Genomic DNA, 14,812 nt, shown 5'->3' with positions numbered 1-14,812 from the left:
ACATTCATGTAAAACTGAACATCAGCAAGAACATCTACTTCAAAATGATCAATAATATAAATTATTGATCATGCAATCTACGCTTGAAAACAATGTGCACACTTATATTCTTGGGCAATTCACAGTGCCTATAGTGCATCTCGTAAATTAATTCATTTGTAATCCAAAAGACATAAGATTCTTTAAAAGGCTTTTTTGAGTTAATTTTCCTTTGTTAGGATAATCTGTGAGCACTTTTTTGTTTCTTTGGCTGTAGTGTTTTTAATATAATGGTAGGTTCTAAAAGATTTATCGCAAAACAAGTCTAATTTATATCACCAAATTCCACAAGAATTCCTTATTTAACATATCACCAGGACCGTTGTGAAGTGCCAGGAAGATTGCAAAGATTTATACTCCAGGGAAACTAAACAACCTCTTGCTGAGCCAGTGGCACAACACAGAAGAGCTAACTCTCCTAGGCTTGCAGATTTAACTGAATTAACCAACATGCCACTTTTAATGAAAGTAGAAGACAATCTGACTTGAGGGAAGTCTCTGTCCATATCACTCATGGGAAGGATTGCTTCAAGAAAAATGGTGGTTTTGCCAAGAAGAATTAATTGATTATTCTATGTGATCCCGAGTGAACCATCAGCTGCCTGGTTCAGATCTCTGGATTCGTACATTTCTAAATTTTTAATATTACTTTAATATTTATGTTTATATTTATATCTCTATTTCTACACTTTATATGATTGCTTGGTGTCTGTCGTATGTCTGCTGCTATGACAGCTCAGTTTCCCTCTGAGATGAATAACGTTTCCTTGATTCTGATTCTGAAATAGTCAACGATTTGATGTAGCTAAAAATTAAGCCATATACGAAAAACAAATGCTTTATTCAAATTGGAAAGACAGCAGCAATGTGGAGGATTCAGTCAGCAATTTGAAAGAATGCAGTATATGCAGATTCTGTTTCCTGTAAGCTGTCAAGAGTCTTTTATCTAATTTAAACTTGTGATATTATATTGTTCGGTTTCCGACTATTATAAAAAAACGAATTCAAAGCTCTGAATTTCTAAAATAACAATCACAACCCATTAAACGTTCACAAGATGACCACCAGATGTCTCTGCTGCACGTGCCGTGGACAGCGCAAAAAGCAAAGAAACACAAAGCAGGACAGACAAATGCGTCTGGAATGAAAGTGCGAGAACAGAGATGCTGTTGTTAAAGGTGAAACATGACTATCAACATACTTTAGCTGCAGTATAGTTTGTAGCCAGTGTGACATTAACAAACTAACAACGCGTAGTGAATGGTAGCTACACAAAAGCCTGTTTTATCACGTATTTGACCCCAGGATCTATTTTTTCTCCAAGCTTCATTTTTTAATTGTAGTGAACTTCACGTAGCTGCTTGATGCGCATTCTGCTCATCAGAGGACTGAATTGTCTTTGGGTCATCAGTAATAAAGCGCCTTCAGGCGACTGTTGTTGTGATTTGGCGCTATATAAATAAAATAGGATAGAATTGAATCAGTATAATTCAGGGTTGTATATTATAGTAAACATGTTGAGACATTTTCCAGCTCATATGTATCCATTACTGTTTTCCCCAATACCGAATTTAAAACTTTTTATTCAGGATTTACTAGCTAAAGGTAAAAACGGGAAAGTGGGTAAGTGACGTGTCCGTGATGGTGTTTGTGTGGCGCAGAGGAACCACATGACACGGTAACTTCAGAGGTCTTTCTCAGCCGTCTGCTGAGCCAACAGGAGCAGTGCAACAAGGACGCCCTTTGTTTTCTTCACTAACCGGACACCGCTATACGAGGAAGACCTGCTGAACCGCACCGTGAGTGTATTTTACTTTTAAAACATCCAAACAGCGACGTTGTAAACTGCGCAACATCAGGGTGTTAACCTGGAGGTGGCAATAAAACGAGACAGTCTGATTTCCCTTTAATGAAACATAAAACTTGAGTCTGAAGTTAAGACAAAATTATTAGAGAGAAAGATTTGTGACAGGGTTTATTACAGTTTCACTGCAGTGAAGCATTAACCTGCCTCACGCCTGTACTTTCTTACTAAAGGTGTTAAAGTGTTAAAGGTGGCACTGAATCATGGAGCATTCTTAGTTTTTCACAGGACTGTAGTTGTGTGGAAAAGTCATTTTACAAAAGTTTGGTGCACATGATGTCACATTAATTCAGGGATGTAACACTGATGTTGTAAAACGATTCCCTTCACAAGGCTTTATAAAACTTATAAAAGCTTTATAAAAAAAACTGACAGTTTTTTTCCTCTTTTTTCTGATAATGTAATAATGAGTATTACTGTACTTGTCATCATTATTAGAAAACCATGTTGGGACAAAACATTAACACAACCACTAAGCACACTGTTACTTATTCTAAACACAGCAGTGACTTCATCAGTTCCTCTTTGCAGCTGTTTTTGTGTTTAATAGAACAAAAGCAGATATTGCAGTGCATGTTTTCTTGTGATAGTATGCAGTGGTACCTGCAGCAGCTCGTTTTTGTTACGACTCTCTGAATCGGGCCATGTAGATTAAAGTGGAGTAGACCCTGGTCAGGAGCAGCAGGTGTTGTGCTCCTTAACAAAGGCACCAGTGAACTGATAAGAGGCTTTGCTTCTAAATTTAGAACCAGGACGGCTTCCTGTCCACACACAGTGTGAGCAGTGGTGAGTTTCTGCAAAGTTAACTTGTTTTTTAATTGGGAATTAATTACATTTAAACTCCTAAATAAATACACAATTTTAGATTCTGGATTTGCTTTTCGGATTTGGGGAATTTCATCGCCCTGCGACAGACTGGCGACCTGTCCAGGGTGTACCCTGCCTCTCACCCTAAGACAGCTGGGATAGGCTCCAGCACCCATGACCCTGAAAAAGGATAAGCGGAAGAGAATGGTTGGATCGATGGGAACTTCATCTAGTTTTTCAGCTATGTGTCCATCCTGAAGTCTTGGGAAAATGGAGTGTGTGTAAATGAATACAAACAAATCCCCAAATCACACACTGTCATGGTCCTCGGTCAGTTGTTTTCAGTGTTTTGGACATTCCAGTTTTGGTTATTTATCAAGAGATGGTTTTTTTTATAATGTTTAGCTTATTTCCTGTATTGATTCTCTTTGTGAACTTAGTCCAGTTATTTGTTCCAAATTCTTCCCTCAGCGTTTCTCCCTCTTGTGTCAAGTCTGTTGTATTAGGTCCGTTCACACATCACTTCCTGTTTTATAGAGAGCAGCATAAACACAGTTGAGCAGATTGTGTGAATCTTCATTGTTACTGCATTTTGCGTTTCATTGTTAATAACACAGTTGTTGCTGGAGGAAGAACATGGAACGCTATATTAGATATTAACTGATAAAAGTGTGATTAGCGGTCTGTGATGTATGGAGGAAAAGAGTTACACAGCAAGTACATAAAAGAAAATTTGATGTATTTTATTTTATATGCAAAATGAGAGGAGGCTGAAGGAATATAAATGTGCCTTTAAGAAACATTTTAAGAAATATAAGGAACAACTCTTCTGAACACTGTGCAAAGGGGTCTCGGGATTAGGACTGCAGATTGATTCAGAGGACAGCTGCATTATTACGAACCGTGGACTGTGGGCTCAAATTATGGTCATAAATATTTTGTACTTGTACATCAGACGGTCTAGTTGTGAAGTGAGTTTTGTAACCTTGCAAATCAAAATATCTAAAATGTGTGCCTAAAAAAGATTTGTATTTGTAAAAGATAATTAAACAAGTTACAAGTTGTTTGGTTAATGTCTGTTTACGGATAGAAAGAAAAAAAATATGTGTGAAGCTCCGTGTTCAAGTTCCCTCGCATGCGTGAGTTTCAACTTGCACATACGAATTTTGACAAGATTTTTCTTCCTTTCAGCTGATTGGTCGATGTCAAGTTGTCAGGCGTCACACTGTAGAGAGAGGGCGAGTGGACCCAAATGCAGGACTCGCAGGCAGATTGAAGGTGTGGATGGTATTTATTAGTGAGGCTGGATGGACATAAGCTATCTGAAACTGAAAGACTGGCTGACTGAAGTAGACCTGGAAACACACCTGCGGATTAGACGATTACAAGACGAGGAACTGAGAGAAACTGAGGGTTTAAATACACCGGATAATGATGGCAAGAAACAGGTGCGTACACACAGCTGGACTAAATCTAACTAATGACACAGGAAGTGGAACATACACACAGTCCGAGGCTAACACAATAAAACAGGAAATGCGAAAACTAAACAGTGATAAGGTCCAATACTGAAAACACTGATAAGAACCCTGGCGCTTTACTGAGCTTCAGGTCCTGGAAGGGTAATACATTTTAAAGATGGAGGACGGCGACAGCCATTCTGTGGTGCAGATAGGCATTATTTTATGGTTTAGTTCAGGGGTCAGCAACCTTTAAGACCCAAAGAACAATTTGGATCCAGTTTCCACGGAAAAGAAAACACTGGGAGCCGCAAATACTTTTTAACATCTAAAATGAAGATTACACTGCATACATTTTTACCTTTATGCTTTGTATAAACAGCTATAAAGTGTTGCTTATGAAATCCATGAAGTGCTACAAAGAAAATGAAATTTTATTTATGCAATGAACACATTTTGAACATCCAGCTGAAGGTCTCTTTTAAATGAATTACAAAGCTGAACTGAAATTGTCCATGTAGTAAACAAAAAGTGAGCCGTCATTCTTACATCACCTTTGGCCTTGCCCTGAATTTTAAAAATAATTGGAAAAAAGCACTATGCTGCTAAAAAATGGTTCATGTGTATGGTGGGGTGTGGCCTGCAGTGCCTCTGCAGGAGAGGTGGATGCACCTGAGCGTCATCCGCAATCGCGCCTCGCCACCTTAAAGTCTGTGCTCTCTCTGCTGTTGTGTTATGTGTCGGGCTCTGTGCTGGAAAGCTAAAGCCAGCTGCATCCGAAGATCGACAATCCACAAATTAGGCATTGTCACGGTTTGCCAGGGCAAGCCGTGGGGATGTGGGGATTTTATTTTTTTCAAGATATTTCAAGATCACGATCACTTCTTCATGCTTTCAGGTGGCTGATGTGATATACCTAATGTGTATGTGTTAGTCCCTGTAGGGAAATTACTCCTCTGCATTTAACCCATACCCGGTACCTGGCTCAGGGGTACCTCAGGGTAGCCGTTCAGTGGATTCAAACCCCTGACCTTCCGATCATGGGGCAACCACTACCTTTGTGACAGAGAGACAGAGAGAGAGAGAGAAAACAGGCAGGAAAGCACAAGAAGATTCAGGGACAATGACAGCCCCTGTCTTTATGTTGGATGTTTTTAAATGTATTCCACTACCGATTAATTCAATTCAACTTTATTCATACAACGCCAAATTTACAACAACAGTCATCTCAAGGCGCTTTATATTGTACAGTATACCCTATAATAATAGATACAGAGAAAACCCCAACAATTATATGACCCCCTATGAGCAGCACTTTGGCGACAGTGGGAAGGAAAAACTCCCTTTTAACAGGAAGAAACCTCCGGCAGAACCAGGCTCAGGGAGGGGCGGGGCCATCTGCTGTGATTGGTTGGGGTGAGAGAAGGAAGACAGGATAAAGACATGCTGTGGAAGAGAGACAGAGGTTAATAACAGATATGATTCAATGCAGAGAGGTCTGTTAACACATAGTGAGTGAGAAAGGTGACTGGAAAGGAAAAACTCAATGCATCATGGGAATCCCCCGGCAGCCTACGTCTATTGCAGCATAACTAAGGGAGGATTCAGGGTCACCTGGTCCAGCCCTAACTATATGCTTTAGCAAAAAGGAAAGTTTGAAGCCTAATCTTGAAAGTAGAGATAGTTTCTGTCTCCTGAATCCAAACTGGAAGCTGGTTCCACAGAAGAGGGGCCTGAAAACTGAAGGCTCTGCCTCCCATTCTACTTTTAAATACTCTAGGAACAACAAGTAGGCCTGCAGAGCGAGAGCGAAGTGCTATAATAGGCTGATATGGTACTACAAGGTCATTAAGATAAGATGGGGCCTGATTATTTAAGACCTTGTATGTGAGGAGCAGGATTTTGAATTCTGGATTTAACAGGAAGCCAATGAAGGGAAGCCAATACAGGAGAAATCTGCTCTCTCCTTCTAGTCCCTGTCAGGACTCTTGTTGCAGTATTTTGGATTAGCTGAAGGCTTTTCAGTGAGTTTTTTGGACATCCTGATAATAATGAATTACAGTCGTCCAGCCTGGAAGTAATGAATGGATGAACTAGTTTTTCAGCGTCACTCTGAGACAGGATATTTCTAACTTTAGAGATGTTGCACAAATGGAAGAAAGCAGTCTTACATATTTGTTTAATATGTGCGTTGAAGGACATGTCCTGGTCAAAAATGACTCCAAGGTTCCTCACAGTGTTACTGGAGGCCAAGGTAATGCCATCCAGAGTAAGAATCTGGTTAGATACCATATTTCTAAGATTTTCAGGGCCGAGTACAATAACCTCCGTTTTATCTGAATTAAGAAGCAGAAAGTTAGCGGCCATCCAGGTCTTTATGTCTTTAAGACATTCCTGCAGTTTAACTCATTGGTGTGTGTTATCTGGCTTCATGGACAGATAGAGCTGGGTGTCATCTGCATAGCAGTGTAAATGTATGCTATGTCTTCTAATGATGCTGCCTAAGGGAAGCATGTATAATGTAAACAGAATTGGTCCTAGCACTGAACCCTGTGGAACTCCATAATTAACCTCAGTGTGTGAAGAGGACTCTCCATTTACATGCACAAACTGGAGTCTATTAGATAGATATGATACAAACCACTGCAGTGCAGTACCTGTAATACCTACAGCATGTTCTAATCGCTCTAATAGGATATTATGGTCAACAGTATCGAACGCTGCACTGAGGTCTAGCAGGACAAGCACAGAGATGAGTCCACTGTCAGAGGCCATAAGAAGATCATTTGTAACCTTCACTAAAGCTGTTTCTGTGCTGTGATGAGCTCTGAAACCTGACTGAAACTCTTCAAATAAACCATTCCTCTGCAGATGATCTGTTAGCTGTTTGACAACTACTCTTTCAAGGATTTTTGATATGAAAGGAAGGTTGGAGATTGGCCTATAATTAGCTAAGACTGCTGGGTCTAGAGATGCTTTTTGAGTAAAGGTTTAACTACAGCCAGCTTGAAGGCCTGTGGTACATAGCTGATTATTAGAGATAGGTTGATCATATTTAAGATCGAAGAATTAATTAATGGCAGGACTTCTTTGAGCAGTTTTGTAGGAATGGGGTCTAAAAGACACGTTGATGGTTTGGAGGAAGTAATTATTGAAGTTAACTCAGAAAGATCAATTGGAGAAAAAGAGTCTAACTTAACATCAATGGTACTAAGAGTAGCTGTAGATAATATTACATCTGTGGGATGATTACTGGTAATTTTTTCTCTAATGATAAAAATTTTATTTGTGAAGAAGTTCATGAAGTCATTACTAGTTAACGTTAAAGGGATGGTTGGCTCAACAGAGCTCTGACTGTTTGTCAGCCTGGCTACAGAGCTGAAGAGAAACCTGGGGTTGTTCTTATTTTCTTCAATCAGTGATGAATAGTAAGATGTTCTGGCTTTGCGGAGGGCTTTCTTATAAAGCAGCAAACTATTTCTCCAGGCTAAATGATGATCCTCTAAATTTGTGACACGCCATTTCCTCTCCAGCTTACGAGTCTAATAACAGATTAAATGCCATGTTGAGGCTGTCATTTTTAGCATGTACATGGATGTTAAAATCACCCACAATAATTATTTTATCTGAGCTCAGAACTAAATCAGATAAAAAGTCTGAGAAATCAGAAACTCTGTGTAAGGCCCAGGTGGACGATAGATGATAACAAGTAAGACTGGTTTCTGAGTTTCACAGCTGGGGTGGACAATGTTAAGCATCAGGCTTTCAAATGAATTAAAAGTCTGTCTTGGTCTTTCATTAATTAATAGGCTGGTGTGAACAATTGCTGCCACACCGCCCCCTCGGCCTGTGCTTCGAGGTTTCTGGTAGTTAGAATGACTCGGGGGTGTTGATTCATTTAAACTAACATAATCATCCTGCTGCAATCAGGTTTCTGTGAGGCAGAGTAAATCGATTTGTTGATCAATTATTAAGTCATGTACTAACAGAGACTTGGAGGAGAGAGACCTAATATTTAATAATCCACATTTCACTGTTTTACTCTTTGGTTCAGATGTGGATACTGTATTGTTCTTTCTTTGTAATTGTTTATGTTTAAGTTGTTTTTTGCATGTTTTTAGTTTGTTTTTGTCTTTTTGGGAGCTGACACAGGCTACGTCCACACGTACCCGGGTATTTTTGAAAACGCAGATTTTTCTATGCGTTTGCACCTTTCGTCCACACGCAAACGGCGTTTTCGGTCACTGAAAACGGAGATTTTTAAAAACGCCTGCCAGGGTGGATATTTTCGAAAACTCCGTTTTGCATTTAGGTGTGGACGAGAAAAACGGAGAAAATGCAGCGTCAAAGGTGTGCGCATTTTTTGACGTCACAGTGTGCGCCACGTTATTGTTTCGGTGAAATTAATTTCTACAATACTATTACTGTTAATTGTACTCTCTGCAGTGTTTAAATGCTTACATATACACACACAGTTACTGTCCCTCCACACATACGACTCAGTTCTGCCTCTATGCCCCAGCTTTGTTTACTTTTTCCCACCGAGGCTTCTAGTTTTCTGATTGGCCGGTTAGGAATATATCGCCACCTGTTGCTTTGGCATGTTCCTAGCAGCGTTTTCCTTCATTTCAGCGTTTACGTGTGGATGGGATTATTTTTTAAAATGGAAAATCTCAGTATTCAGAAATACCGTGTACATGTGGATGTAGCCACAGTCTCTGTGGAGATGTTTTTTTTTTGGTTTTTTTTTTTTTGGGGGGGGGGGGAGGTTGCAGGAGGAGAGAAGCTGCAGAGAGACTGCAACTCTGCTTCCTGGTCCCAACTCTGGATAGTCATATTTTGGGGGGTTTAATAAATTTGTCCATATTTCTAGAAATGAGAGCTGCTCCATCCAAAGTGGGATGGATGCCGTCTCTCCTTACAAGACCAGGTTTCCTCCAGAAGGTTTGCCAATTATCTATGAAGCCCACATCGTTTCTGGGACACCACTCAGACAGCCAGCAATTTAAGGAGAACATGCGGCTAAACATGTCACTCCTGGTCTGATTGGGGATTACAGAATACATGCCCCTTATTTTGTAACGTATCCTGTTAAGTTACTCTTAATATATTATCATGCTTTTTACAGCTACATGAATGTACTATTGCTGTGTGATTTGTTACACAGCAATAGTGTACTGAAGGTTACTCGCCACACCAATACCAACTAGACTTTTAAATCTTAATATAAATGAGTAACAGTAGGGTGGACATTAGGTAAGGCTGCACTTTTGCAGTGATCTCATATAGAAAACTATTTCTGTATCAGTAATATGTTTTCTTTTTGTCTGCTAATAATCATGTGGATCTGAACATGATTATTAGCAGATAGCAGGTTGCTAATGCTACACATCAAATCTAAAAACAGCAGGTTAATACGTGGAGATAATCTGATCAAAAATGATAAGATTATATTTTAAATACTTGTTCAATTCTCTTCCAGACCCCAGCTTTCTATAGTACGTTTTGAGTGTTTACTACAATAAAAAGCGTTCTATAAAATGTTTATTAAGAGAGATTAAGCTTGTGTTTCTGTCATATATTGTGCCTAATTGTAGGAAGCTTATTAGTCAAGTCAAGTCACCTTTATTTATATAGCACATTTAGAGGACATCAAGTATTGGCCAAAGTGCTGAACAGAAGGATAGTATAATAAAATAAAAAGAATTAGTAATAATAATAATAATGCATTGCATTTATGTAGCGCTTTTCGAGACCCTCAAAGCACTTTACAATTCAACTATTCATTCACTCTCACATTCACACACTGGTGGAGGCAGCTACAGTTGTAGCCACAGCTGCCCTGGGGCAGACTGACAGAAGCGAGGCTGCCATATTGCGCCATCGGCCCCTCTGGCCATCACCAGTAGGCGGTAGGTGAAGTGTCTTGCCCAAGGACACAACGACCAGGACAGAGAGAGCTGGGGATCGAACCGGCAACCTTCTGGTTACAGAACCCCCTGAGCCACGGTCGCGGTTAAAATAGATAAGATGAAAACATTATAGAAAACATTGTGAGACATCCATATATGTATGTAAAAATATATGTGTACATGCAAATATGCACATACATATACAAAAGTCTAAACATTTACACAAAAGCACACATAGGTGAACATAAAATACATGTATACGTACACACATGCAAACATCATCCAATGAGATAAAGACCAGAATAGCTAAAACAGAATAAAAGTGTCAGAGAGATCTGAGATGAGACGTCCTGAAACAGATACGTGAAAGTGAATTTTGCCAAAGTGCTTAAAATGATCTTTTTTTTTCTTAAAAAAATCTACTACATAATGTGTCGTTGTTTTATGTCATGTGTAATTTCCATTGCAAATATTTATCACAGTTAAGTTAAGAGGGGATGGCGGTAAAAACTCCGGAGCTGTGATGTCATCAAGTACACTTCCATTCTTGTAAAGGGATCGCACTGTGTTCTCGGGAAGTCCGGACACCTGTGTAAACTTATGAAGTCCAGACTAGCGAGAACACGAAATTTATTTCAGCGAAGTGACTGTATTCTGAATATTACCTATTTAAACGAATACAGTTAATCATGTTTTGTATTTTAAATGCCACCTACTCTAGAAATGTTATCAAATGGTGATAAATATCTCTAAAGAACATGAAAATGCAACATTGTAAAAAAGATCACATGCTGAGGCTGGTTTAGTTTAGCGAGAGAGTCAAAAACTAATGTGTCACTTATGTCTGCGATTTTTTTGCTAAATATGAACACTATGTCAGCAGAAGTGCTGCCATGTGTGCACAGACAGAAAGGACCAATGTGTTTATTTGGTAGCTCAATGAAAGGCTTCAGTTAGATAAAAATCTGTGTTCATATTTGCTGTTTTGTCTTGTTATACAATATTAGAAATTTTAAAAAACAAGCAAAACATTTCAGGAAATAGTTGTGGGTATTTTCTTGTTTGTTTACTCAAACCATAAAAAACTCAAACCATAAAAAGACTGGAGCGAGCCAGGGGCATCCTGCTAATGTTGATGGCTTCAGTTACACAATGAACCCGGAGCACAAACAGAGCCAGCAGTGCACGTGCAGGAATGTTTTTCTTACTTGAAAATTCCAACACCACTTCACATTTAAAGAAGGAGGGGCCATATCTAAACGTGCAATGCAAACTCTGTTCGTCAGAAATCAGAGGTGAGTATCCAGCTCAGCTCCAATGAAAACAAAGCAGTCTAAAGGAAGCTGGTGAGTCTTTTACGAAGGAATGAAGTTGCTCCTACAATCAGCAGCTAAGCACTGGGGACGAGGGAGGGAGAAGATGTTGAAGGAAGAATTACCAAAGAAGCAACCAGGGCTGAGTCTGTTACTGAACTAAGTTGGCAGATATTCTACTGAAGACTGGGTGGTGGAGCTGGTCCTTGCATTTCGTGACTACTGAAGATAACAAGACACAGGTGGTTTAGCTGATTAAAGGCTGATTAAAGGGACTCTCCAAAGCTGGACTGGCCATCGGCCCACCGCCTGGTGTTGATGCTTTTTTGTTGTCGTTCTTCCCTTAACGGTATAAACAATGAACGGTGGTGGATTGGCCAGATGCTGGCAGATGCGTAAAAATAACTCAGTTGTTTGGTGGTGGCTATGGCGGAGCTTCCACAGAGGCAACAGGTGGATGAGGGAAGGGAAGGCAGGAGGAGGAGACACCTGAGGTAGCAGCGGTCCGAGTGTCAGGTGAACTGAACTTCAGGTAAGAAGTTATGACCTGCAGTCTATCTGGGTCAGATATAAACCAAGTTTAGGTGGAGTTTATTTTCGTTATGCTGACTTTTTACAGTCAGTTACAATAACTCGTACTGCGTACTAGCTAGCATGACGGAGTTTATACAGCTGGGTGGGTGCTATGATGTTACTGACAGTGAACTTTATTTAATTCACAAGGTTAGTTTGTAGAGTTTCCAACCGTCCTGTAAAAAACGGAATCGTCCCGCATTCAGAGAAAATATTACGCGTTTCGTATTGAGCTGAGAAGGAAAACAGTTTGTCTCGTACTTCAGCTACAATGAAAAAAAAAAAAAGACACAAAGCTGGAGTTATTCTGTCGTTACGCTGCACAGCTGTTTCTTCTCCTCTCATTCTCTCCCCTCCCTCTCCTGTTGCTACTTCAATCATGAAACTGATCAATGATCAGCTGATCGGCTTTTCTCTCTTGTTTGTTTATCGTCCACTTTGCGCCAGAAAGAGGAAACCAGCGGATGTCACGCGAACCAACAGCAGCACGTTTAAGCTTGATCAGCTGTTGTTAGAATTTTTTTAATATTAATTTCCAGTATCAGCTGATGTTTGCTGGAGCCACAGCTGTAAAAGCTCCTGGTCATGATGTCGGTTTGGATATCTGGTGAGCAGTGTTGGTCAAGTTACTTGAAAAAAAAAAAATCAGTAACTAATTACGCCTTGTAATCGGAAGGCTGCCGGTTTGCGCCCCGGCTTGGACAGTCTCGGTCGTTGTGTCCTTGGGCAAGACACTTCACCCGTTACCCACTGGTGGTGGTCAGTGCACCCCAGGGTGGCTGTGGCTACAATGTAGCTGCCATCACCAGTGTGTGTGAATGGGTGGGTGACTGGTTGTGTAAAGCGCTTTGGGGTCCTTAAGGACTAGTAAAGCGCCATATAAATACAGGCCATTTACCATTTTACTGATTACTTCCCCCAAAAAGTAATCCTGTTACTTTACTGATTACTTATTTTCAAAATTAATTAGTTACTTAGTTACTTTTAAAAACATGATTTAACCTGGATAGGTAATAAAGCAATAGATTTTTCAGCTCAATTCTACTTTTTCTGCATAATCCATCATATAAAATGTAATCAAATGGAAAAGTCTCTTTTTAAAACTTGTTTTATTTGTTTTAATGTTTTAACTTTATGCATCAGGCATAAACGCTCACTCTTTAAAATAGATGCAAGTAAAACACAGCAGAAAATAAATAAAATCAAAGTCTCAGCAGTCCTTGTAATGCGTTACTGCCCATCTCTGCTGCTGAGAGGGAAACATGAAGATGAAACCAGGTGATGTCCTTACTGAATCATCAGAGCTGAACAGGTGATGGAGAAACAGGTTTACCTTTTAGGTGACATGAATGAGTTGAAGGGAAGTTATGAACTGTTTCTGAGAGACAAATAACACCAGGATCCTTTTCTAAGTAGCTGACAGCTGGTAACTGTGCAGGGGCGGGTCTAGCAAAGTGTTGTCAGGGGGGCAGGTAGGGCATTAACAGGGAGAGGGGGGCACAAAGAAATACTTTTCTGTCTTATTGTTATTTAAAATTTCTCACTTTTATTAAATAATTATTTAATAAAATTATTAAATAATTATCTGAATCTTACAACAAAGTTTTCATCTGATCTAAAATGTATAGAAATCCATTATTGTACATAGTAATTATTTTTCAGGGTCCCATCATAATTTCTTCAGAAGTAAGTACTGTATATGATGCCAGTATTTCCCCACATTTTCTAGATTCTGTACCAGTACTTTGTGTAAAATGCCATCAAAAAGTCAGTTAAGTTTTATTCTTTCTCACCTGTCTTTCTGTCTCCTTTCACTTTTTAAAGTTTGCCATGTTAGAAAAAATATTTTGTGCTGTCATGGTGTTTATTGATGTGGTAAATGAATAGTTTATGAAAATATCACCAAACCTGTCATTTATTATTTTTAATATTCAGTAATGGTCATGTCTCACCTCTAGTCTTCTCTGTCTTACTGTCAGGTTTCCACCACGTGTTGTAGATAGTTCAGGAGGTTAACTCGACCAAGCAGTCTTTGGGTTTCGGCTAAGTACTGTTTAGAATACCAGAACAGGGAGGATGGTGTAGGTTTAAGTTTATTAAATTGATAAATATATACAAACAAGACAGTATACATCACTGTCACAGTGGCGTTTGTTTTACTCAAAATGCCTGGGCTGATTTTTTTTGTCCCCGTCCAGCCCTGGGACTCATCCTAGGCTAAGAGAGAGGGTTAAACACATGAAGCAGTGATGGATCATAACAGTAACCTCAAAGGCAGCAGAGGCACAGGTCACCTGATCGCAGTCGGTCCACATCTGTTGGCTCCCTCACCTGCCGAATCCCATTTTACCGATGGATTTACTTAATTCAATAGCGAACAATGGTTGCACACAATTGTTTTGCGTTGGCAGAAACTTAAACAACTGAGTTAAATCAACACAACTTATTCATATTCAATAAACCTGTGCAGTTGCAGCCTGTCCACAAAGTAAACAGATCGAGTGTATTTCAACTCTGTTAAGAGAGACTTTTTTTCTCTATTGTACCGCTAAACTTGTCAAATCAAATAAACTTGTGGTCTCTCTATTCTTGGTGCTAAGCGGCAGTGAGACCAAATCAGGAAAGTGTGACAGTGATTAGTGGAATTTTGTGTCAAAAGGTATTAGATCTTTTTCAACATTAAGCCCCAAATTGTAGACTAAGGTAGCTTTTACTGATTCCTACAGGGAAAATAACTTCATGCTGACCTTAAGATTAGGTGTAGTGGGCAGCCACCAGCTATAAGATTGCTTATTCTCTTAGGGAAACCTCCAAGAAGTTATGATGAGGTATATCCCAGACATT

General features: G+C 39.6%; 1 protein-coding gene across 2 annotated transcripts in view; it reads left to right on the top strand.

Annotated features, from left to right (window-relative positions):
- Positions 1–1,733: 1,733 nt before the first annotated feature.
- The window catches only part of gal3st4 (galactose-3-O-sulfotransferase 4), a 31,129-nt gene continuing 18,050 nt past the window's right edge, over positions 1,734–14,812 (top strand). The window contains exons 1-2 of one of the 2 annotated variants that reach the window (XM_084916842.1): positions 1,734–1,838; positions 3,902–4,158. In XM_084916842.1, coding sequence (XP_084772968.1) covers positions 4,142–4,158 — 17 coding nt within the window. In that variant the 5' untranslated portion in view covers positions 1,734–1,838; positions 3,902–4,141. The remainder of the gene's footprint in view (positions 1,839–3,901; positions 4,159–14,812) is intronic. The other variant, XM_084916851.1, reaches the window with a different exon arrangement.

This window comes from Perissodus microlepis, chromosome 3 (genome assembly GCF_051167445.1).
Source record: "Perissodus microlepis isolate ML-2025 ecotype Zambia chromosome 3, ASM5116744v1, whole genome shotgun sequence".
NCBI classification, from domain to species: Eukaryota; Metazoa; Chordata; class Actinopteri; order Cichliformes; family Cichlidae; genus Perissodus; species Perissodus microlepis.
Note: the sequence above shows the minus strand (reverse complement) of the source record. Positions and strands in the feature narration are given on the sequence as shown.